The sequence below is a fragment of the Ambystoma mexicanum genome, chromosome 10, assembly GCF_040938575.1.
Source record: "Ambystoma mexicanum isolate Mex_15411 chromosome 10, UKY_AmexF1_1, whole genome shotgun sequence".
Lineage (NCBI taxonomy): Eukaryota > Metazoa > Chordata > Amphibia > Caudata > Ambystomatidae > Ambystoma > Ambystoma mexicanum.
Window position 1 is genome coordinate 1,516,271,399 of NC_090932.1, and position 25,706 is coordinate 1,516,297,104.

The following is a 25,706-nucleotide window of genomic DNA, read 5'->3' on the forward strand; positions in this document are numbered from 1 at the left end:
ATGTCGCAGGATTACCCATGATCATTAATTTTTCCTCTGTTCAAGGCAAGGTTATTGATCATCATCCAGTTCTTTGTGGCAGTGCCGGTCCCATATGCCCAGCCAGCTGCCCAGGAACAGCAGCCACCACCTCATGGCCCATCAGCTGCCCAGGTACAGCAGCCCCCAACTCAAGGCCAGCCAGCTTCCCCAGCCCAGCCAGCTGCCGAAGCCCATCCAGCCACCCAGGAACAGCCAGCAGCCTGCTCCACAGGCCCAGGCAGTGGCACATCCTTGGCAGCCATCTTAAGCCCCCATCAGCCATCAGGCCCCCACATCCCACAGCACCACCACTGAAGGGGCTGAGGCAGCAGATGGAGGGCAGGATACAGAAGACATGCCACATTGCTCCACCTATCCCTCCCCCCACCTTCAGACCCTCCACCCTCCACAGCCTACCACGACCACCACTGCCGTCTATCAGAGAGATGGACGAGATCATTCACCAGATGGAGGCCCGCCCGCCATGAGGAGCTGGTTGGTATCCAATGCCAGCAGCTGGCAGAGGCCCAGCTAATTTGGGAGGCTATACAGTTGACTGGCCAGCACTGTTCCCGTGCCAAGGGCCATACTCCTTCTGCCCTCATACAACTTGCTTGGAGGGTCAGTGAGGGAAAAGAGGATGTGACCGCACTTGCGGAGTCAGTGGCACTATCAGAGCAGGCAAACCAGGAGGGCATGGGCGCACAAGGCTGAGACTGCACCTCCAGCAGCTCAGTGCAGAGCAGCCATAGGCGCCTCTCACAAAGACATATGGTTATGCATGCGCATGGCAAAGGTCCTCACAGGAAGAGGCACAGAGAGTAAGACTGTGGACTCAGACAAGTGACATTGCGTTGTTAGGTTGTGTGGAGAGGGGTGGAGGGTGTGTGGTGAGGTGGTGGTGGGCAGGGTGTTTGACCTGCAATTTGTAGAACTGTTCAATACATTTACCTAGTCATGTGCAACAATTAGTGGACAGCCGTTATTCAAGTATATGAATTGTATTGTGTGAGAAATCGAATACAGTGACATTTCAAGGGTGGTGCACAGTGAGGGGTCCTCAGAAGATGTCTAGGATTTCTTGTCAGACATGCTACCATCCATTTGCACGTGCCTATGCCTGGCTGGTGCTGCCTCGCCAGCATCATCATCACCATCATCATCTCCGCCCTCTGGTGGTGGTATTTCGAGGTCTAGGGGCAGAGGTCAAATCAATGGGTCAAATCCTTCCTTGGAGAACGCACGTCACGAGTTTCTATTGGAAAAGAGTCGGCTGACCTATACCAGTTCCCATAGGCGTTCCCCAAGGATCCTGCCTTTCACCCACCCTCTATAACGCTTACACAAAGCTACTATTCTCAGCACTGGATGATATGGGTGTCATCTACACCAACTTTGCAGATGACACCCAGATACTTATCCCTCTATCAGGCAACTACGATCAGGACACTTTGCTCATCAACCAAATATATGCCTTCATTCAAAACTGGATGGCTCAAAATAGTCTCTGTCTCAACAACGATAAAACGGAGCTCCTCATTGTAGGCTCAAAAATCAAAATCAACGGCTTACAGTCCGATTACTCTTCATTCATAATCGATGGCACAGAGAGACCAGTACTGAAACAGGTAAAAACCCTTGGTGTTTACTTAGACGCCAACCTAACTATGACCAAACAAGTTAACGCCCTCTCATCAGCCACTTCCTACACCTCTATACTTATTGCCCTAAGTCGCAAATTCCTCACTCCTAAAAATTGTGTCACCATAGCAAGAGCATTAATTCTTTCCAAGTTGGATTATTGCAATGTATTACTCCTAGGTACATCCAACTCCAGCTTGGCCAAAATGCAACTCCTGCAGAACAAAGCACTACGTGCTGCATTAGGTATAAAAAAGTCTGACCATATCTCAGATGTCAGGAGGGAAACCCACTGGCTACCAATCAAGGCTAGAATTATCTTCAAAACCCTCTGTATCACTCACAAATGCATTGCCAACAAAGCACCTAAATATATCAATAACACTATCCACAAAAAACATCCCACCAGAACCTTGAGATCAAATGACAGTCCACTCCTCGAAATACCACGCTACAAAACCTCTAGGGCAGGAGGTAGTAGCTTTAAAGTTCTGCCCCCCAAACACTGGAACCCACCTCCGATAACCATCAAGAAGGAATAGCCCTTCCTTTGTTTCCAAAAATCACTAAAAACCTGGTTATTTAACTAATCCAGGTTGTAAATGTTAGTATGTAATCACCCTGTACAAATATTTTAATGAAGTTATTTGCTATTACTTGTCCTATGCTGTAATAACCAAACTGTCTATAACTACGCCATGGTACCTCAGGGTCTGGGCGTATAATAAATGTAATAAAGAAATAAAATAAAGAGGTATGCGTCGTCTAATGCAGATATCATGCAACATTGCACAGGCCAGGACTATCTGCCCCATCTTTTCTGCCATGTACATAAGGGCACACACTGACCAATGTAGGCATCTGAAACTTGCCTTTAGGAGTCCAAATGTCTGTCCGATGGTTGCCGTTGTTCGCACAAGGGCACGATTGTAATGCTTGCCCTCCGGCGACTGTGGATCCCTCAGCGGGATCATTAGCAATGGCAGTAGTGGATACCCAGAATCACCTGTAGAGACAGGGTGGGGGGGCACACAGTGAGCCATGGCATGCATGTGGTAGGACTGGCTTTCTAATGGCACATATTTCTATAACATGATACTTTGTGCATCCCAGACCATGCTAAGTATGTGAGCCATGTGGCCGCAATTGTGTGCCATCTGTACCGAGATGTGTTGTACTCCTTGGGGTGGACTGATGTTGGTGGGACTGCACTAGCCACCAACAGGCCCTGCATGCATATCCCCATGGTGTGGTGTGGTAATCACCATGCCTCCACACGACAGTGTCTGCACACACTACATGACACCCGCACTGCGGTCTGGACATACACTGACCTGCATCAATGCACCATGAGGGCTCACATGCACAGTAGGCACAGTATACACATTACTCCTTTTTCATCACAGTGGCTAGCAACAGCACTACATGGACGTGTAGTCCATTTCCCATCCTTTCCCACTGACTTACACCCCTGTACTTGTCATATGGCAGCCACAATTGTGCACCAGCCTTCACACAAGTGGACATTTGCATTGATTGTGTAAATGCATTGCAGGTGGTGCACGTCAGTGGTCTTGCCTGTGACTGAGGGTTCTGCACAGTCAGTGCATGCACGCACCTTCCAAGGACTTGCCATAATTGGCCTGTGTGATACAGTGCACTGCAGGCATTGCTTTGTTGTAGTGGCAATGTTCCATTCTGGTACCTATAGTGTGTTGCATGTTTACTTGCTCAGGGTGCATGTATGTACTTGCCATGGACTGACACAGCAACAGTCTGGTGTTACACACATCCTTCGTGGTCTGACGTTTGGCCATGCACTGGTTGTACTCTCTGATGCTTGGTGGTTGTGGGTCATGCATTTGTGTCATTGCACCCCCGCCCTTTTGGTTGTGACCCATGCAGCAATGTGTGTGTACTTGTCCATGTACTCACCCAACATCCAGGTCCTTTGTCCGCCGGGCCATGCCATGTATGTTGGCACGGTGCTGTTCTGCAGAACCATTGCCTCGTGGGTTGACCCTGGGAACTGGGCGCAGCAGTGTGTGATGGTGAGGTCAGCGTTGCAGGCCATCTGTCTGTTGAGGGAATGGTACTGCTTGCGGTTCCTGCTCCTCTGTGTCGTGTGAGGGCACCAGCTCAACATGGGTGCAGTCCAATGCTCCAAGCACGTTTGGCATGCCCGCAAGCACGTAGAAGCTGACCTTGGTGGCATTCACCTGTGCCAGAGTGGTTTGGAGGGCAATGTGCTGGCCCACATGGTGCAGGAAGGCCTCCAGTACCTGTACCAGCATCCCGGAGAAGGCGGGCTGAGATATGCCATGCAGCTGGCCCACGGAGTGCTAGAACGTGCCGGTGGCTAGGAAGTGCAGGACCGACAATGGCTTCAACAGCAGTGGTATGGCTGTCCGGGTGCCAATCCTGCTCCCTATGTCACCCTGGATTAGGGTAAGTAGTTTTTGGATTGTCTCCCTCTTTAGCTGGTACAGGCAGGGGTGGAGCCAGGGGGCACGGGGGGCAAGGGTTGCGCTTGCTCCCCCTGGCTCCACCCAGGTGCCCAGTGCGCCCCCCCTTGGCTCCTGCTGGGCTTCCATTAATTTCAATGCAGGCCCGCCACACAGTGCTCTATCTCTGCTGCTGCAGATCACACGCGACCACCACTGCATCTAGGTGCTATTTGAGGTTGCATGCAGAGAGACCAGTTCGACACCTTTCCCCAGCCCCCTTCCATGCCTCAGCTTGCCAGCCCGGATGCGACCGCGAGCCACAACGCCTGGGTATAATGATTAGTCCCGTCCGTTTGGGAAGACGGGGTCATTGTCATGCATGCAGGCAGCATGCGGCAGCAGCACAGCCCCAGAGTTGATGTCACTGCCCGGCTGGGCAGGCCCGGACCCGTCACCTGCAGTAACTGTGAAGTGGCACTCAGGTAAAGGTGCCATCATTTTCTTCGCTGGCTGCTGCCAATTTATATGGTGCACAATGGTGCCATGATTTCAAAAGTATAAACAGGAACACAGGATGGAATGGAAACCCATCTGCCTCAATATCCCTGCCACTGCCCTACTCCAGAGAAGATTCCTGCACGAAGTGCACTGCATGCAGAGGCATGCAACTGAAAAATGAGGACACATATAACTGTGTTTGCACAAAATAAAAAAGCCTTGCTTATAACTGACCACCAGACCTGGGTAGGCGTTGGTGAAAATGAGGGCTTTGTAAGTATTTTCTTCGTGACAATACATCAGCAAATCATTCATTCAAATGAACATGCACATGTGTCGTTAAGCATTCGCAGGTGTGTCACCGTCATGATGCGTTTTAATTTCTTCTCGCTAACTGACTGTAGTAAGTTAAGACTGATCAAAACAGATTTACGATCTTTAATGGCTCTTGGTATGCTTTCAAAAAGGAATGCAGAAAAAATGTATATCGGAGACAGCAGCGGCAGCAATTACGCTTTTGCGACTACAAAATTCAGGAGACTCCTTTATTTGGAAAACGAATATACCTGGAGAATTTGGTTTTCTTTGCAACATTGCCCGCGTTGCTGTTGCTTATTTCTTTAATCAACAATGTACCTGCTGGGACATGTGCTGCTAGATCAACAACAAAAACAAGTCCCAAGCATTGTTAGCTAAAAATGCAGAGCCAAAAACTGAAACGGTTTAATATCATCGCACTGTGCCTCCCGAAGGCTGATGTTGCATTTCCCCCAGTGCAGCCAGCCTGATGCTCAGCCTCATTGCTTATGCAACGAAAATCACACTATGGTGCAACAATGTTATGTGACACACTGCCACAGCACTGCTGCATTGCCTGCAGCCAGCCAGCCTGATGCACGCCTCATGCAATGAAAATTGCACTACGGTGCGGTAATGACACACACAGCCACACACTAGTTTTGATTTCCCCCGTCTCCGGGACGGCCCGACCCAGGCCAGACTATCTGAAGCCCCGACAACGCAGCCAGGGCACATTTTTTTTAATAAAAGTAGCAAATCTATGCGCCTAGCCCAGAAACAAGTGGCATGCCTTTACCTTACTGCTTTAGTCAACGTCCACTCCAGACTCGTCACACTTCAGTCAGCCAGCCAGCCTGCCTCCTAGTCTGCTCCTGGCTGTGGCCTTTGCGCATTGTTCAGTGACTGTCTGACTAACTGCTGCTGCACCTGCTTCCCTGCCCTCTGTGCCGTTGTGTGATTCGTCTCGTGCCCGCTGGCTGGCCTGCTCCGCTGCCCCTGCTTCCTCCTCACCCAGCCCAGCATCGTAATCGGAATCAGAGTGCCTGTCCGGAGTGTAAACTTAGAAAGTAGTGTGTTTGTAGGGCATGTCCTGCTGTTGCTGCACTGTGCCGCTGCTGCCCTTTTGACTTCATTCACCTCAGCTAGCTTACGCTTTACCACAGGGTGTGGGGCGGCTGGCCTGGCCCAAGCCCCATCATGGACCCCACCCGAGTCCCGACTCCCAAGTCCCAGTCCTGACACTGGGGTCTAGGGTGCTGCTGTCTTTCTTGATCTCGGTGATGGACGACCCCGACTGAGACCTGATTTGCCCCATTTTCTGTGTGCTACTTACTCTCATGTAAACTTAAACTTGAGTTGAGTGTCTGTGAATCTTCAGTCTGTGACAGGCCCCTGATGTAAAGTAGAAGGTTCCCTCTGAAAGGGAGTGTGCTCTTTCTCCTTTGAAGATGGTAGTTGTTTTTCAAGCGTTCATACATAAGTGCTGTTGAGGTGTCTTGTCGCTGCAGTTTCCCCACATTTGGTTTTGCCTCATTTTATGCAGCATTTTGTAGGGGGTGGTTGGGTTAAAGAATAAATATATACGTTTTTAAGGGGTGGGGTTGGAGGAGGGTTGGGGTTTATGGGAAGAGTTATGGGGGGCATGTGAAGGATTATGGGGACATGTCCCACTTACGCAAACCCACAAAAATGCAGCAAACAGACAACCACGCATTGATAGACCACATCTGTGCAGTCTTCCTATCACTCACACCGATGTATTACTTTTCAAGCCCGGGTCTTTCATTCATCCAAATATACGCTCTTTGAGTTGTAGTTTTGGCAGACAACTAAGCAGATTTTACTTAATCATTTAAAGCTAAACATTTATTGAAGTAAAGTGGGGCCATGAATACCTTTGGCCACCCCAGTCAAGTAGCTTTAGTACTGGAAGTCTAAGCATCCGAAAGAATATGCAGCTCAATTACTAAGTATGAATGTGCAATTGATTTTTATTTTAGGTGGCCAAGCTGGAGCGCAACTATTTCATAAGCAAACGGGAGCTGGAAAGGATACAGACCGAGCTAACGTCTCTGCAGAATGAGCTTCGAGCACTGGGGGAAAAGTATGAGTCTGCAATTAAAGAAAAGCAGCTGCTCCAGGAAGAAGCCGAAATCATGGAGCGGAGACTGATCGCTGCGGACAAGCTCATCTCTGGCTTGGGATCAGAAAACATAAGGTATGTTTAAGTGGTATGGTCAGTTATTTACCGTGCACAGCAGTGGATAGTTTTGAGTGAGGTTATGAAGGACAATTGACTAGAGGGACACCCATCTAAGTGCGTTATTTAAGTTGGGGTACCATTTTTCTAGATTGTATGAAGGCCCTCGTGCCTCAGTGACATACAAGCGGCAATATGCCCACTGCAGTCTCCGCCAAAGCACTTGACTGCTGTGCTACACACTTGCCAGAACATTTTTACTGGTCAAATTAAAATAATCCACACCATGGAGACTGATCTGCTGAATCTTGGAACATTCTAGAAACATTCTAATATCCCTGGGGGTTTCACTTTAGATCAGAATCATTGTGCATATATTATGGTGAAGTAGTTGTTCTTACTGGCTAAATTGTCTTACCAACTTTGCCAACATATTGGTGGATCTAAACAGGCTTGTTTTACTTGACATTATATAGAATCTTCTGAGAATAATTGAACCTTTCTCCTTTTTGGATGAATCCTAGTGAGTTGCATATCTTGCAAAGGGAAATGTGTTGCTCTTTCTGGTCTGAAAGATGCATCTGCATCACACCAATAGCTTCACTCTGTGGATACCGTATAGACGCTCGAATAATGATCACAAAACATAAATTAAACATAGGTAAAGTGGATGCAAGCGACACAGTTCCCATAGCACCCACAAGTGTACACTATAGGTAAAACAATCTGATTGACCCAAAAGGAAACCCTGCTATTTAAGGTTGGTTAAAAATGGTCGAGACCTTTTCTGTTGAACCCCAGTAGGAGATTTATTGACTGTAAAGCCAGCAAGTACACAAAGGAGATGCGGCTCATTAAATAAGGATGTTTGTATTTGTGTTTGTATTAACAAATACTATATTTAAAAATACTGTGCTGCCAGGAGAAGCCCACATTACTCCTCAGATGAACAAAGAAAACCTTCAAGTTCCACTGTCTGAAATCTCAATCGGAGCGAAAGTCCGCCGGCCGCTCTGCTTCTCTAGTGTTCTTCTTATCATCTTTCCTTAGCAAAGTGCATTGAAACAGGCCATGAAACAATAGCTCATTAACTTGAACTTAATAATATTGAGCATCTCTGTGCCTTGCCCCAGCAAAGGGGTGACCCTGAAGCAACACTTAGGGTCAGACAGTTTCCAAAAAATATCAAAGATATCATAATACAAAAACAAATATCACATGTATATGACACAATCTCTGCACTGTAAAATATCTACATGTCTAAAAAATATATGTTTTGATTACAAGACAAAACATGTTTTTGTTTCGCCATCAGGTGGACAAACGATTTGGAGGAGTTGAAGATCATGCGAGTGAAGTTGTTGGGAGACTGCCTGCTCTGCGCTGCTTTCCTTAGTTACGAGGGCGCTTTCAACTGGGAGTTCCGTAAAGAAATGGTTTATGAGGAATGGCAACAAGACATTCTGAATCGGGAAATTCCTCTCAGCCAGCCTTTTAGGCTGGAGAACCTTCTCACAGATGAGGTTGAAATTAGCCGGTGAGTGCAATTGCTTTTGTGTACTGCAAATGGGGTGGGACTGATGGAACTGGGCTTTTATCTTTGCTCTATTCCAGCAAAGCAGTATTGATCATCCTTAGACTGAAGACCCTGGGAATGAAGGGGTTGGCTTGTTTCTTCACCTTTGACCTGAATTCCCGTAAACTGCAAATTAGGAAATTACGTCAAACTTAAGACTGTCTACAAAACACTGATTGATTAGAATGTTCATGCCTCTTTTCTCTGGCTGAATAGACCTCCTGCTGGACCCTGTTATGTCAAATTCCTAATCTCTTCTTAGGGTACTACATTTCTGTCTCATTCTTCTTTTCTGTGAAGAAAACCACTATAACTTAAAACTGCATGAGCCTCTCATAAGTGACGCATTTCTTCCATCCATTTACAGTAATTGCTCAATATCCTTTGCAGGTCTGGCTGAAGAGACAATTATTATGCCTGCTATTAAAAATAGACAAAACAAACTACAACAGGTCTCCCAAATGTCAAAACATTCATAGCATGCCAGCAGAAGGTCCACCAGCTTGTATTGGTTGTTTAGGAAATTATCCATATACCAATATTGAGAAATCCATGATTGGCCTCCCAATGGCTTGTCACCTGAGCTGTGGCTATCCCATTCACCAGGGATCCCGTCCACAAGCCTTTATTGAACCAGAGCTTGGGTGGGGAGACTACATATTTAACTCCTTTGTTTGTTGTTTACCATCCTTCCTTCTGATTCAGTTGAATTATCAGACATGTAGTCCTGTGTGAAATGTACACATAGTGAGGCAGAGTGACGTTTGGGCTAGGTAGGCATGTGTGTCAGGATCTGTATCAATAGTCAGCAGATGGTGCAATGTTTTGGCAGTTCATGACTGAAAATTAAAGGTAGGTGTTTCATTAATAATCTGTGTTGATTGGGATGCTAAAAGCACTTATTCCACAATGAGTTACAATGATCTAATGGACTCCATAGGCACACATGTGAACTGTTGAGCACTACACCCACAGTGCACTGTTTTAATGTTTAAAAGACCTGGGATATTAATTTATATTTTCAGCATGAAATCTCACATATTGCGCTAGACTGGAATCTCTCACTCTTTGATATGATAGGTTATTTAAAACGAGCCTAATACCCAGAGGTTACTAAGCGCGGACCTGGGGATCGAACCTGTGTTGCTCTGTGTCATCTTGCTTCCGAGGCAAGCACATTGCCGCTGAGCTATCCTCCTAACTTTGCTGATGCTGTGCTACTGGAGACCACTTGCCAAGAAACTGCATCTGCTACAATGTAGTTTATCATTCGAATGGAGGACCTGAAATCAGAGTCTGCACTTTACAACCTTCATGCTGCTGTGATGGTGGAGATTATGCACCCAGAACGTGTCTCCCTCAGTGTACTTCACTGGTCCAATCGAGATATTGACATCTGAATCTGCAATGTTCTACCTTCATGATGCTGTGGTGCTGGATACCCTGCACCCAGAAACTGTCTCCTTCAGTGTACGTTAGTGGTCTACTGGAGAGCCTAACATTAGAATGTGCACTTTGCAGCCTTTCTAATACTGTGGTGTTGGAGAGCATGCACCCAGAAGCTGCCTCCCTCAATGTACTTTACCGGTCCATGGAAGGGCCTGAAATCATTATCTGTCATTTTCAACCATCATGATACTGTAGTGCTGCAAACCGTGCATCTAGAAAAGTTAACCCTCAATGCACTTTACTAGTGGATGTAAGGGCCTGAAATCAGAATCTGCAATTTTCTACCTGCATGATACTGTGATGCTGAATACCATGCGCCCAGAAGCTGCCCCCCACCCCCTCAATGCACTTTACTGGTCCATGGGAGGGCCTGAAATCAGAGTCTGCACTTTACAACCTTCATGCTGCTGTTATGGTGGAGATTATGCACCCAGAATGTGTCTCCCTCAGTGTACTTTACTGGTCCAATCGAGGGATTGACATCTGAATCTGCAATGTTCTACCTTCGTGATACTGTGGTCCTGGAGACCATGCACCCAGAAGCTGCCTCCCCCAATGTACTCTACCGGGCCATGTAAGGGCCTGAAATCATTATCTGCAATTGTCTACCTTCGTGATACTGTGATGCTGAATACCATTCACCCAGAAGCTACCTCCCGCAATGCACTTTACTCGTCCATAGGAGGGCCTGAAATCAAAATCTGCAATTTTCTACATTCTTGATACTGTAATGCTGGAGACCATGCACCCAGAAGCTGCCTCCCTCAATGTGCTTTACTGGTCCATGTAAGGGCCTGAAATCATTATCTGAAATGTTCTACCTGTCTGATACTGTGATGCTGGAGACCATGCACCCAGAAGCTGCCTCCCTCAATGCACTTTACTGGTCCATGTAAGGGCTTGAAATAATTATCTGCACTTTTCCACCTTCATGATACTGTGATGCTAGATAAGTGCACCTAGAAACTACATCTGTTGAGATGCCTTACACTGAGCTATAGCAGCTTTGATCTTTACATCAAAGACTTCAAGAGTCTGGCTGATGCAGGACCCAGTCCGATCCAAAACTGGGCAGGAGTAGTGTCTTCCTTTTGACACAAGTGCACCAAATGGTTACATTGAGAGTGTATTCAACTAGTACATGACCTCTATGCTGCTTCCACCCTGAGTTTGATCATGTTTCTTAGTTCTCTGTGCCCTCTGACCCGTACCAAGGCCACTCTGGGATTGAGAGCCCTTTATTGTAGTTTTTGGCAAAATGACTTGGGATAGTTTTCTGCAGCCTTTGTTGGCCGGCTTTGGCTTTGTGAATTTTTGTTTTTACCACCAAACTATTTTAGTCCGTGTGTGCAGTAAGCCCACTTGCCTTTTTCCTGTCCAGAGACTGCATATTCTGATGGTTCGGTTTACCCTTAGTAATTCTTGGATTCTGAAAACAGCTAAAGCAGAAGTACCCAAATGCAAAGGTGCAACCATGATCTGTTGAACAGTTCACATCTGATGAGCGATACGCCTATCTGCATCAGTATTCACACTTCACAGTCAGTGCTATAAACAATAAGTACTCTTATTACAAAATTCAGTTGTACTCATTTTACCAATCTGGGAGGCATTAAAGACTGACGCCGCCCCATTAGCTGTTACACCCGTGACACAAAGACTACTTAACGGATATAATCCTTGTTGTTTGCCCAAGAAAAATAGGACAGTTGGTAAAATGTTACATTAGAATAGGCATTTAAAACATGCCCTTAAAACATCCTCATTGCCCACCTGGCTCAATTGTACCTTTTGAAGAAATCATTGGGAATTTTCTTGTTGAACTAAATAACCAAAAACAACAAAAACCACTGCCTGATCCATGACATGTTCTACTGAGAAGAAAATCACAGCATAGCTTTCTAGATGCCCCATGTCAGGCACAGGTAGCTCATTCAGGGATTGATTCTGAGCTCTGTGAAAAAGTAATGTGGAAAGCTGACATTCTCCCCTCCAGTTTCACCATTCTGAGCTGGGTGCATGGATTGGAGGGGAATTGCCATGCTAAAAAGCTGTGAAAGCGGATAAAGTCTATTGGTATGGGTGCAGCGCGTGCACCAATGCCACTGTGAGCATTTTCTAAAAGAGTGTACCACTTTTCTGTTTTACGAACATCTCTTCGAGTCTTCAGTAAATCAAAAAAGTGGTGCCAGTCTCGAGGAAATGCCTTATGCAGTAAAAACCTGTGTAATGGATGCTTAACGGCACTTCACAGGTGCCGTATTTTAGCTCTATTTTTTTAAATGCAAAGCAGTGCTCTGCAAGGAGAATGCCCATAACGTGCCATTCTTACATTACTGATGGTCACTATGGATTTTGTAAGACTGTAAATCAGTGGAGGCTTTGATGTCAGTATGCTACATCCTTTCTTTTGCAAATTAAATTAACACCTGTCGAGGGAGGGGCGGCGGCCTCGCAGCCAATTAGGATGCCCGGAATGGGGTCTTTATCACATGGTAAAAACCCTGCTCCGAGCCTTCTTGGAAGCGGGAGGCCACCATCTTCCCCTCCGCGATTCAGGTAAGATTGACCCCGTGCGTCCCCTTTCAACCTTCTTCCCATGCCAAATTTCCACTTTACTCACCCGCCCGCACCCCGGCCCCACTTACCTTGTGCTCCCTGGTGCCTTGCCAGTGCTGGGATCACTCGCTGTTCTCAGTGCAGCTCTGTCCCAGCAATGGCCACCGTGGAAAGGAAGAAGTGACGTGCATTTCCCTTCTCCCAAATACATTTCAGCCATCTCGGTTTGTATTCTTTTTTCAAGTTAAGAAATGGCAAACACAGGTTCAGGTAATGCCCCAGGGCTATCGTTAAAGCCCTCACTCCACTTGGGCCTGTAACTTGGATCCAGGGAGTTACCTGATCTGGTAATGCCTCCCACCCCCCCCTCAGGGCTCATTGCTTAAATATGGTGTTTTAGGAAAAGTGTTGTTCCTTTACAGAAGAACATTTTACACCTTTTACATGGACTTCCTAATTGGGTCCTGCGTCTTGCTTTTGTCTTTGTATCCCGGGAATTGAGTCCTGCATTTACAACAGGAGACGCAAAACTACATGTACCAGAATCCAAATAATAAAACTAGGTCTGAATAAGCCCCTCATGCGTTACCTGGTACAACTTGGCAGCACAGTCATAGCACATAGCACAAAAACAACAAAACTCTGGAAAGACTAAAAATGCAAAGCATAACCTGGAAAATATATATGCATGTAAGAGCAGGCGGCAGAGCGAGCAGGGTAATATATCACTTTAGGCTGGAAAGAAGGAAAGAGATTAAGTGCGGCAGTATATTCCTCGGTGCCCAGTCAAGCAGCAAGCAGAGTGATTTGGGTGCCATATACCTAGGAGCAGGAGCGAGCAAGATGCCAGAAGGAAGAAAAGGAGACAACCTTTTCAATTTACAAGAGGTGAGAGAGCAAAGAGTATAGAGAGCTGACCGACCCAAGAGAGCTGGGAGGACCCAGAGTCAATCAAGTAGCCCAGAGAAGCTGCAGAGATAGAGGATCTCAAAAGGTCTGTACCTCTTGAGAAACCTGAACAGAGGAACCTTGCCAAGGAGGGTGTCCCAACGAGAGACTGATAGTATCTTTATTTATTTTGTTAATTAAATTTAAAGTGCATTTGATTGCAAAGCAACATTTTGACACCGCTACATAATACACATTTTAAAATAGCACACTTAAAAATGTAACATCCAGCTACAATAAAGCGCACAGTATCATCGAGTGCACATTAAAATCATCAACGACAGTAAACATCATCATACTTAGATTAATACAAATTTAAACTACATCTGCGGATAGCAGCAGGGGTTTGGTCTCTAAAACCATGTTCTATTATTGCTCTGCTATCCAATTCTATCAAGGAGTTTCCCATAAGCTATTTCCCAAACATGCATTGCAGCAGCAGTGGTCACTAATGATTCTGCCCCAAATAAAATGCTCCAGAAATGTTCAGAACCGTAATTGTTTAATTAAAACCTTTTAAAATCAATTATCTTAACATATAAAACATGCAATATAACATATAAAATAGAATACAAATTCATCATATATATCGTAATACAAAAATCTCATAAAATCACCAAATTAAAATACTGTCATCCTTAGGGCCTCATCACAAGTTTGGCGGTAACCCTTAAATCCGGCGTTAGGGATATTACCGCCGGATTTAAGGGTCCACCAAATCAGGGCTTTGGCGGATTTCTCCCAGCTCTGAGCTGGGGGGAAATCCGCTGAAAATTTGCGCTAATACCGCCGGCGGGAAATCTGCTGGCGGTATGAGCGCGAAATTTCCCCATTGAGCCCAATGGGGAATGGGGCGTTCCCGAATGGGCTCAATGGGGAATGGGGATTTCCAAATCCGCCAAACCTGTGATCCGGCGCTAATAGCGCTGGTGGGTTTGGCGGTAGGGCAGATAGCGCCAGCGCTATTAGTGCCGGCGTTACCGGCCAACTCGTGATGAGGCCGTTAATCTTAACACATAATTTCAAGCTCTTTCCCAAACATAATCTGCAGCCCCAACATATGTCAGTGTTTCAGCAGAGAAAATAGCAGTACAAAATTGATCTGAGGCAACCATCCTAAAATCACAGACAAAGTTCTTGTATCCCCTGTGATAGTAATCCTGCAAACAATAGCATAAAGTTAATGTGTCTAGCTGTTTCTATTTCATCGACATTTTCTCTCTTCACAGGGTACAGATGCACAAGCCCCTGTATACCCATACCAAGGTAAAATGGTAAATCGACACATAATACATCTTTTAAAATTATGACTGCAACATTTCAATGGATATGTACAAGGGCTTGCTATCTTAAAACCCTGACTAATATAAAGTGCATATCGTTTCTTGTTACTTAAGATCCCCGGGGTATTAATCATGCCCCACTCTAATGCCTTTCTTTTAAGATGGATGAGAAAATAGGAATATCTGAATTATCCTGTGAGATCGTCAAACAAATACACTTTACTTTACATTTGTACCGCGCACCAGGTACCCACAGGCTTAAGGGCGTACACATAACAAAGGCAAAACACAACATAGACAAAAATAGATGAGTACATTAGTACTCAAAATAGAGCCAAAATGAGAAGCGGCTAGCTGGGGAACTAACAAAATAAAAGTGTTTTTAATTTCTTTTTGCAGATGTCAGTGGACTTGACCTCTCTTGGGTCCGGTGGGAGAGACCTCCACGCTACGGGGGCAGCCATACTAAATGCTCCCTTTAGGGCTTTGCTGGTTTTGCAGCAAAGTTTTCTCAATTGGTTGGTGTTATTGGATCTAAGAAACCTCAGACTCTGTTTCTCCACTAGACACTCCATCAGGTAGGATGGCATGTGACCCATGTGACATTTGTGGGAGATCAGTAACATTCTGAATTGAACTCTTGCCTTCATTGGGAGCCAATGCAAACTCTGCCTGGCATCAGACACATGGTCTATCCAATTAAGGCCCTTCACCACTCTGACTGCACTATTCTGAATAACCTGTAAACGGTTATTCTCCGATTGTGGAATGCCAACAAGAAGACTACAACATTAGTCAATCTTTGAACCAACTATGGCTCTAGCTATCGTCTCAGCATTATTTTCCGTGATGAACGGCCGAAGGTAGGAAAGCAGCTTTATATAGTAAGTTGATGAGGATACCAGACTGCTCACCTGTGATTTCATAGTCAAGTTCTGATCTAAGATTATACCTAAGGTTTTAACTTTCTTTTTCACCTCTATCTTGCAGTTTGCGATGCAAAAATGTCTGCACCGTTGATTGCAGCTTCAACATCAGATTTGTTTTGTCCACCATTAGTAGCCTTGGCTTCTGATGCCAAAGATAATTTCCTGATTCATTTGAGAAAGCATTATCTTAGTATGACATTTTGTGCATTGTATTGTTACAAAGTGGAAAGGGAAACAAGGCCTAGTTCATGTCTAATGGCTTCCATTGGGACTGCCTTAGTTAATCTTAAAACAGTTCTCCAAAGTTTCCCTTCTAATTTGTCAACCCATGACACATATTTAGCCTCGAAAATTTCCAAAGCATATAAAATACCAGGTACAATGCTACATTTATAGATCTCTAAAAAAACCTTCAATAGAGTAGCCACCTCTTTTTGCCAGGTATCTCCTAATCATATTCCATTTGTTTATCATTTTCAATTAATGTGTTTTCATAAAATAATATACAAAGTTGATTCACAATCGGAATGCCTAGATAAGGGTAAATATCCACCACCTGCAATAACTCATTGTTAACCTTCCAGGAGAAGTACGTGCCTGAACCCTTATTATCATTACCTTGGTTTATTAATATTAATGATCAAGTTATTCTCTGTGGCGAAGTTGTACAGGGCATTTAACAACCTCCACAGACCAATAGGAGTCTTATCTATTATGATAGTATCATCTGCATATGTCATTCATCTAATCCCTGTATCTCCAATCTTAGGTGGAAAACAGTGCACATTACTTAGAAAGGCATTCATATTGGCTACATAAAGGTTATACAGTACCGGGAAGATTACACATCCCTGTTTTAATCCTTTATTAGTAATAACCAGGGATGTAATAGTTCCACCCCTATCCAAAAGGATAGTCACTGATGAATTTGTGTACATTGTTCTTATAATGTGCAACACTTTGGGAAAAATATCCCAACCCTGAATTTTACCCCAGATCCTATCCCTGTTAACACAGTGAAAGGCTCCAGAGTAATCAATGTATAACAAATACAAACTACGTGCCTTACATTAGAGGGTATCAGATATTAAATAACTGCATTTGAGAGCCCGTCAGGTCCCGGTGCTCTTGAGACTTACAAGCTGGTGATGATTCTCAAAATATCCTCATGATCAAATGGGAATTCACTTAACTCATCCCCCCCTTTCCGGGGTTTTGAGCAGCAAATAGTTATTACATTCTACAAAATACAATTGACAAGCCCATTTAGTACATTCTTCAGCAGATATAACATTAGCATCTTTATGATCATCATCAACTAAATACTGTCTGTACAGGTACAACAATCTCTTAGACTTATTGGTCCTACACAGTTTGAAAATCTTTCTCCGATTAGCATTGTTAATATCACATCTATGGGCATGAGACCAATTCTTAAACTTCATACGTAGAGTAGCAATTATTTTAGCTCTCTCAGCCCAACACAGTTGTATTCTCCTAATTTATTTACCCAACATTTTTTCCTATTATGTACTTCTCTATCATAAGCGATTTCATGTGTTTTTCCCATATGTTGTATAATACAACACTTATTCAAAGTCATCAAAGCAGTAATGAGCATATCAGCATTATCCAATGCACTCATACATCCCAGATTCTGTGGTTCCAAGGGTAAAGATGTAAACATGTCATCAAATTTCACAAGACAGCTATCAGTCCAAAATATCCTATTACATACAGCGTTGACATGGAAATCCTTCAACTCAATTTGGCTGTGATGTTTATGCACTTCCTGTAAAGTGCATTATAATACTGTATGGTCACTAAGAGAAGTATATACATGTTCAATCTGTTTCATATTCTTACGGATGCCCTGGCTAGCAAATACTTAGTCCACCTGGGATGCCACGGCCCCATTTGTCCAGGTATTGCATTGTTGCTGAGTATCTGCGGGGATAGGATTATTCAATTCCAACCCAAAACTTTGAAGCAATCTGAACCATCCTAAACCATTGCTTAGTTGAATGGTGGTGAGCTGGATTTCCCAATTTTTACCAGTTCTAGAGGGAGGGTTACCGCACATTTTCCACACATTTCATTCCAATCATCCACAATATTAGAGGCAAGATCGCAGTAAGAATTCAAATTAACCATAAGCTCGGAGCTAGGAAACTCCTCCAAGCATCCTTCAATAGAGTCTGTAACCAATGTAACTACTAACTCCATATGGGTCCCCCCAGGATGAGAGTATACATTAATAATCAGAAACTCCTCCACATTATCCAGTCCTTTTACAATAGCACTTAAAACAAAAGGCGATCTGCCAAATTTGTCATACTCTCTAATCATCAAAGAGCTCTTAGCTCCAATACAGAGCCCTCCAGAAGGTCATCCTGCCCCAGTACACACTGTGAGTCATACTAGTATGTTAAATCCATCAACCAGGATATTTCCACTTAGCCAGTTCTCTTGGAATGCGAAAATATCGCAGTCAGCTACACAATTATTACCTACAGGGCTCAAGAGGAATGAAACCCCCTGGTATTCCAAGAGATGATGACAGGAACGTGCTCCACAACCAGATCTTATTGAGTATTGAAATGTAAGCTTTCAGAAACCCATAATTACCCTATCCGTTTCCCCCCTTGAGCCAAGGTATAGATTCTATTTTTCAACAAACTGGATCTCTCTGTGTAGTTGCAATTTGGAACCTCAGATGTATTTGTCTGACATGGCAAATGGTGTAGGGCTTTTGCACTCTTGCATTTTTCGCAAATAACACTTTTAAACCCAATCCTCATAAGAGGTTCTGAATGTATTCTGACCAATTCAACTATAATAGGTGACACAAACTGAATGATTACCCAATTTTCTTGGCAAAACAAATCTGGTAATACTACCGTCTCAATATTTGCAGATGATTTTCCACAAAGTTGTGGGACTACAAGTAACAATTCAAGAATCCGCTTCCGATTTTTTTTAAAAGCATGGGCTTGTTGCGATAATTTTCCCTCGTTTTATACCAAGATGATTTGTAGCATAATTTATTAATGTTACACATGTTAGCCTCTCCATTTCGCTATGATAAGCTTCATTTGCCTTTGAAGGTAGGGATTTAATCGCTTTATTTGTCACAATATTTACATAGCTAACTTGTCTGCAAGCATCCACATCACCAAAAGGGTCATCTCCTGAATTATTCTCAGGCATAGGTATAATATCATTAGTTTTAATTAGTGTACCTTTTAGCCACATATCCAAAAGGCCACAACTCTTTTCTACAAATGGGTTTTTATCAATATTTTGTTTAGGTACAGCTGCCAATTCGAACCTGTGACCTTTTATTAACACACATGGCACCCTTCAATTGCAACTCTGCCAGTGACCCACTATTCTTTTTATGAGATTTTAAATTACTAACAGTGCCATTTTTGCTCCTCTTCTTCTTATCCCATTTCTTTTTATTTTGTTTCCTTCAGGTACGCTTTTTTTCCCATACGAAATAACCTCCTCTACTACTGAATTAGTATTAGAATTAGTGTTGGGTTTTTCTGGCTTATTGCCAATATCATAATCAAAAACCAATGTATTTACATGCAATTCATCAAATTCATCCTCTGCAATAACTGTGCATAAATCACTCAAAGTTGCGTCATATTGACATTCACTTTTACTATTTGCAGGATTATAACTATCCAAATCAAACTGTTATGTATTGTAATATCTATTATTGTTGCCACCACTGTATTAAGCACTCTTTGTTCCTTCATAATATAGGATCAGAGCCCAAATACCACATCCAAGGTAACAGCAATAGCATCCAATTTATACGCTGAATTTATCATCTCCTCCTGTGCTGAAAAAGAGCTTTCCAATGAGAGCAATCATCATTCGAAGGGATGGAATCTGCTGCAATTCGTGCCAGATCAGTAGTAACCGATATATTGGTTCTAATAATACTGTCAAAACCCGAAGTGCTTCCATTTATCGGTACTGACTCAATTGGTGGCAAAACACTTAAGGATTGCAGCCTAAATTCATAGCACAGATTAAGTAGTGAGTTGTTATCCACCATTGAGTTTGCTTCAATATTATGTAACGTTGTAACCCCTCCATCATCGAGAACATAAGCTGCCACTTCGCTGTGTACCTGATGTTTAGCAACTGAAAACCCTGTGATTTTAGGTTGCTCTTTTTCCTGTTTCTCTTTTGCTTCCTTTCGCGCTGACACAGGTTTAGATGAACAAAGACCTTTATCTTTTTTCTTCCTTTGCACACATATGGGGGAACAATAAGAGTTTGCGGAATCCAAACTTTGTTTTCGCTTCTTACGTCGAAGGTTATGCGAACGTAGTTTTACAGGCATAGTTATTTAATAAAAATAATAGTCCATATACCCCCAAAGAAATATTGATACTACGAACTATGAACTTAGGAACTCAATACTCAAGTCCAATATATCTTCACCGACGAGCACACGGTCAAATTGGGTGTTAAACCATATAGGGGACTCACCGACACCTCGAATTCTGAAATGCCAAACTGTTAGTTTCACTTGTCCTTCACTACCCCTTTGCACACGCTTTTGTACTGTTTCAAGGGTTTTATGGGAAAGCAGTAACAGGTTGCAGACTACCCAAGCTGAGCGTATAGCTCCCAGGCTGGTGTAGTAGAGTGGAGAAAATACAAGCCACTCACTTGGCAAATGACAGAGTCCACTGCCCAACTGTCAGTTTCACTTGTCCTTCACTTCCTCTAAGCCATTTGTGAAGAAGGAAGAGCAAGGACTAAGAGCACCAGAATACCAGCATGATCATTTTCCTGTTTTGCTCCATAATCTTCTAAATAAGATAGGGAATATTAATTTACACATTTTTATCAATATTGGGGTTGATGATCTTTTTCTATTTAAACTATTAATCTTACTTTAAGGCATTTTCATTTCTTGAAAAGGTTTCCAAAATGTCAGTTTTACATGTACAAATGATAGTCTTGTTTATGCATCAGGAAATAATGATTAGTGAAAGTGTCAATGTGCGTGTGGTATGGTGTGATGGATATTGTTGTGGCTAAGAGATTATTGAAATGTTACTACCCTACCACTGAAGGGTGTTTGCTTAATGTAATCACATTAACTTGCTTTGCATTGCTTTTGATTCCTAGGTGGGGTTCAGAAGGTCTGCCTCCAGATGAGTTATCCATCCAGAATGGAATTCTAACCACTCGTGCCAGCCGCTTCCCTTTGTGTATCGACCCTCAGCAGCAGGCATTAAACTGGGTCAAGAGAAAGGAAGAAAGAAGCAATCTAAAGGTATTTTTAAAAAGAATTGCTTTGCTTTCATATGACTCTCCTGTAAAATAGTTATTACCTAAAGGCAAATGCCAGACATTTTTCTTCGGACCGACAACACCTACGTTCATGTCCTTACCAGATGATGTTCATTTTTCACCCCTGCTGCATGTAAAAGCACTTTAAATTGTGAGAGGGAGCCCAAAGAGGTTTCTGGCATTTGCTGGAAGTGGTGTGGCCCAATTCCTTTTCCTGGGGTGATCCAATGAAGTCTAGCAAGAAGGAAATCCCCAGATGTTTTTGTCTACCTCCACTGTTCCACTATGAGTTAACCTTTCTTGTTTAACTCCAGCCGCGGATGAGGTGTGGGGCTGAAAGAAAACTGAAAAGCAATGTCCCTTGAACAGTTTGGGTTATTCATGAAGCTTGATCAGAAAGGAGAGACCAGAGTGGAGGGCAGGCAAGACTAGCCAGTCTACAGTAATCCAGAGCAAGGTGAACAGGCTTTCTTATAATCAAGGCCCTCACCAGAAGGCTCAAACCCCTAAATAAAACAATACCCGCTTTCTCTGATGCCGGTAGGAGGAAGGATCTTTCTTTTGTTTTTTTAAGAATAGATCTTCATTAGCATTTTCAAAATAAAACACACCCCAATAGGGATATCTACTGTCCTCATATAACACAAACTGTAGGCTTTAGAAGGCATTATGCCTACCAACAGTGGATAAATCCTAAACACTATAAACTGATGAACAATGTGAAGGTAGAGATCTACTCAAATTAAACCTGTAATCTCAAAAAATGTGGAGCTGATGGCCCTGTTCACGAGGGCCACAAGAGTGTCATATTTCATTGGGAAACATGTTCCCCTGTGGGCCTGTGTAAACATTACCTTGAAAAAGAAACTCCCCTTAAGTGACAAAATGTCATGATGCCTACCCCCAGGCATCTGGACCAAGCCCATCAGCCCCGGGAGCAGGCATCTAGACATTTAGTAAAACCTCAGCAGCCCCGGCTAAGGGCTATCTGGGTTCAGTCCTGGCGCCTTAGGCGCCAGGCTCATAGTAGAAATCAGTCCTGGAGCCTAAGGCGCCAGGCTCATAGTCATTACTTACCTCAGGCAGACCATGCTGCAAATGACTCCAATCCAACATGAAGCCTGAAAGGGACTATTTTTCTACAGGGACTATTTTTTACTCGGGTGTGGTTCTAGGGACTTCTTAACAGGGACTACTTTTGAGGCTATTTAAACCACGCCCGACCAGCAACACACGCTTCGCGTTATTCTGCATCCAGCAGCGTAACGCTCACCGTGCCTGCAGCCTGCATCCAGTCTTCTGCCACGCCCGCCTCGAATCCGGAGCTCCTAAAACAAAGAGGAAAGAAAGGGACAAGGTTAGAAAACAAACTTATTTCTATTCCACACCTGATTCTGTATCCATCTCGTCTCCGGCCCTTTAAACAACATAATTTCTGCATGCGCCGCATTTCTTTCACAGCATCCTTCGGGTCAGCGCTGCCTCCATCATTTCTTCGCCGAACTTCGGCACCTAGCAGACAAAAGAAAACCACAAGGTGAGCCGAGGGAACCAACAAATATAATTCTTACCACCATAGACTTACCTGATTTACCACCGGAGGCATCCTTTTGTGACTCTCCATATTTTCACGTGCCGCATCTGTAAAGAGAGACAAAACAACACGTTTTCCACGTGCAACATTTACCAGACAGCGCCGGGTAATACAGACTCTTACCTGAGCGCCACGAGCTGCCACAAGAGCATCTTTTCATGAGCCAGCTGCAAGACAAGAAAGGAAGGGGGAACAAGAGTGAACATCGGACATATGGAACTCTATGAACTTAATACTTACTGGTTCTCACCAGGAACAATACTCTCCGGAACTCTCCCGAGCCTTCAAACCAGTGAAGTAACTGGAATCGACGTGCCCCTGCAAATCCACGCAGGATGGAGAGCTCATCTTTCAAGAATATAAGGAGAATATTTCTACGGGTTAAGCAGACAAGATTAGGAGGGCAGATCCAGTCAGTCATCGCTGCACTACGGATCACGTGGGTGGAGACCGCAGCTGTCCGGGTCCAACCGACGCCCCTGTGGGAGCCAGGTGAGCGTAACAGAACACAAAGATTATCTACAAATCCCTACCCGGGCGTAATGGAAACCTCAGTAAGCGACCAACTAGCCCTATTGTTAGGGGAACTTAGGGCAGAAGTGCACTCCGCGCGCCAAGAGACTAATGCCCTCAGGAGAGAACTGATTGTGTCAAAGGAGCGCACTGATGATCTTGCTAGACAATTACTGCAAAACCAAGCTGGGCAAACACCATTACCTGGATTCGGGGGGAATCCAACTCCTGTTTCATCGAGCAATCCTGTGCAAGTGGTTCTACCAGGGAGCATTCCTTTAGCTCCACCCGAACGTTTTGCCGGGGAGCCAAAAAAGTTTGCCGTGTTTGTGAACCAATGCACCAATGCCGCTTGCACTTTTTATGCAGACCTGGAGCTTTTTCCGAACGACCAAACAAAAGTAGCCTTTGTACTATCATATCTTAGTGGCAGCGCAGCAGATTGGTCAATTCCATTAGTTAACCATGAAGACCCTTTTCTTTGGGATTTTCAAGGTTTTCAATTGAGCATGAAAAGACTGTTTGCCAGACATTCACAGGGCTAGGCCCTGAATAACGAACTGTTATCATTACGACAAGGTAACCAGGATCTACTAACCTATATCGCCACTTTCAATAGGTTAGTGGTGGAAACCGGATGGCCAGAGGTAAAACGAATTACATTATTTCATCGTGGACTTCGGGGTGAACTCAAAGATGTTTTGGGCCAAGTTGTGAACCCACCTCAGGATTGTGCAGAATATATAGACTTAGTGGTCCAGTTAGACCACCGACTTCAGAATAGAAAGGCTGATCGAGCTAAGTTCGAGAATCGGGTATTGGTTAAACCCAATGTTACCCTCAAAGGAACAGATGTATCAGAACCGATGCAGATCGGGCGGGTCAAGGGACCCTGAACTCAAAAGGAAAGAGAAAGAAGACGGCAGATGCAATTGTGTCTGTACTGTGGGGCCTCAGGACATTTTCTACGGGATAAAAACATCTAAAAGAGTAGTCAGAGTTGCTGATAAAAATCAAACAGAGCCTGATTCGGGAAACGACCACGCCCGACAAGCGTAGAGGTCCGCTTGCCAAGCTTGAAGAAGGATACTCAGACCTCGCACTTCACCATACCAATGGTCTTTATAGATCCAAGGCAGCCATCACGTATGCACGCAGTGAGGGCATACATTGATAGCGGGGCCATAGGAAACTATGTGGACCACGAGTTGGCTTCTAGGATGAATCTATCTCTCTGCAAAAATACCACTTCGGATGTCATCACCACAGTCGATGGAACTGAAATTGCCTCTGGGCCTGTAACTCATTCCACCGCAGAGATGACACTATTGGGTCAGGATGGGCATCGAGAAACTATTGTGTTTGATTTAATCAAAGCCCCGCAGTTCCAAATAATACTGGGGATACCTTGGTTTGAAACACATAATCCTTGTATTGATTGGCGAGAGAAGAGAATAACCTTCCCGTATTGTGCACATACTTGTTACCCGAAAAAACCCTTGATCCAAGGCCTGGCCACAGTCGCTACTCCAGTCGTGCAGTTACCTCAGGATAATCAAGAATTCCAGGATGTTTTCCAAAAGGAACAGGCAAACACCGTCCCACGTCACAGATCATACGATTGTCAAATCGATCTCATACCCGGTGCACAACCTCCATGTAGTAGGATCTACGCCCTTACGGAACCCGAAAACCTTCACCTACAACAATACTTGGACCAATACCTTGCTAATGGCTTCATTCGTCCATCCAAGTCCCCTGCATCTTCAGCTTTGTTGTTCGTGCCTAAAAAGGAAGGTGACCTCAGAACGTGCATAGACTACCGCGCATTAAATCAGATCACGGTTAAGAACCGATACCCATTGCCTCTGATCCCCGAATTACTAGACCAAGTAAAGGACGCTTGCATCTACACTAAATTAGATCTCCGAGGGGCATATCATCTGGTACGTGTAAAGAAAGGTGATGAATGGAAGACTGCTTTTCGCACTAAGTATGGGTTATTCGAATACCAGCTGATGCCCTTCGGGTTGTGCAATGCATCAGCAGCCTTCCAGTATTTTATGAACGATGTCCTTCGTGAACTCATTGACATCTGTGTTGTTGTATACATAGACGATATTCTAGTGTACTCCTCTTCAGAATCAGACCATGTGAAGCACGTTCGTGCAGACCTTGAGAAACTACGCCAGCACAAGTTATATGCAAAATTGGAAAAATGCGTTTTTCATGCTACGGAAGTTGAATTCCTTGGATTTATCCTGACTCCAAAAGGAGTCTGAATGGACTCTCGAAAGGTGGATGCAATCCTCAAGTGGCCATTACCCAGTTCAGTTAAAGGGGTACAAAGCATGCTCGGATTTGCTCATTTCTACCGCAGATTCATTCCGGATTTCTCACATGTTGTACACCCTATCACA

The 25,706-nt window shown here is 44.2% G+C and overlaps 1 protein-coding gene across 1 annotated transcript in view; it reads left to right on the forward strand.

Moving 5' to 3' along the window:
• The window catches only part of DNAH10 (dynein axonemal heavy chain 10), a 2,725,177-nt gene that overhangs the window by 2,331,855 nt on the left and 367,616 nt on the right, over positions 1 to 25,706 (forward strand). Inside the window, exons 60-62 of the mRNA XM_069619694.1 lie at positions 6,908 to 7,125; positions 8,423 to 8,644; positions 21,015 to 21,162. Of these exons, the coding sequence (XP_069475795.1) occupies positions 6,908 to 7,125; positions 8,423 to 8,644; positions 21,015 to 21,162 (588 nt within the window). The remainder of the gene's footprint in view (positions 1 to 6,907; positions 7,126 to 8,422; positions 8,645 to 21,014; positions 21,163 to 25,706) is intronic.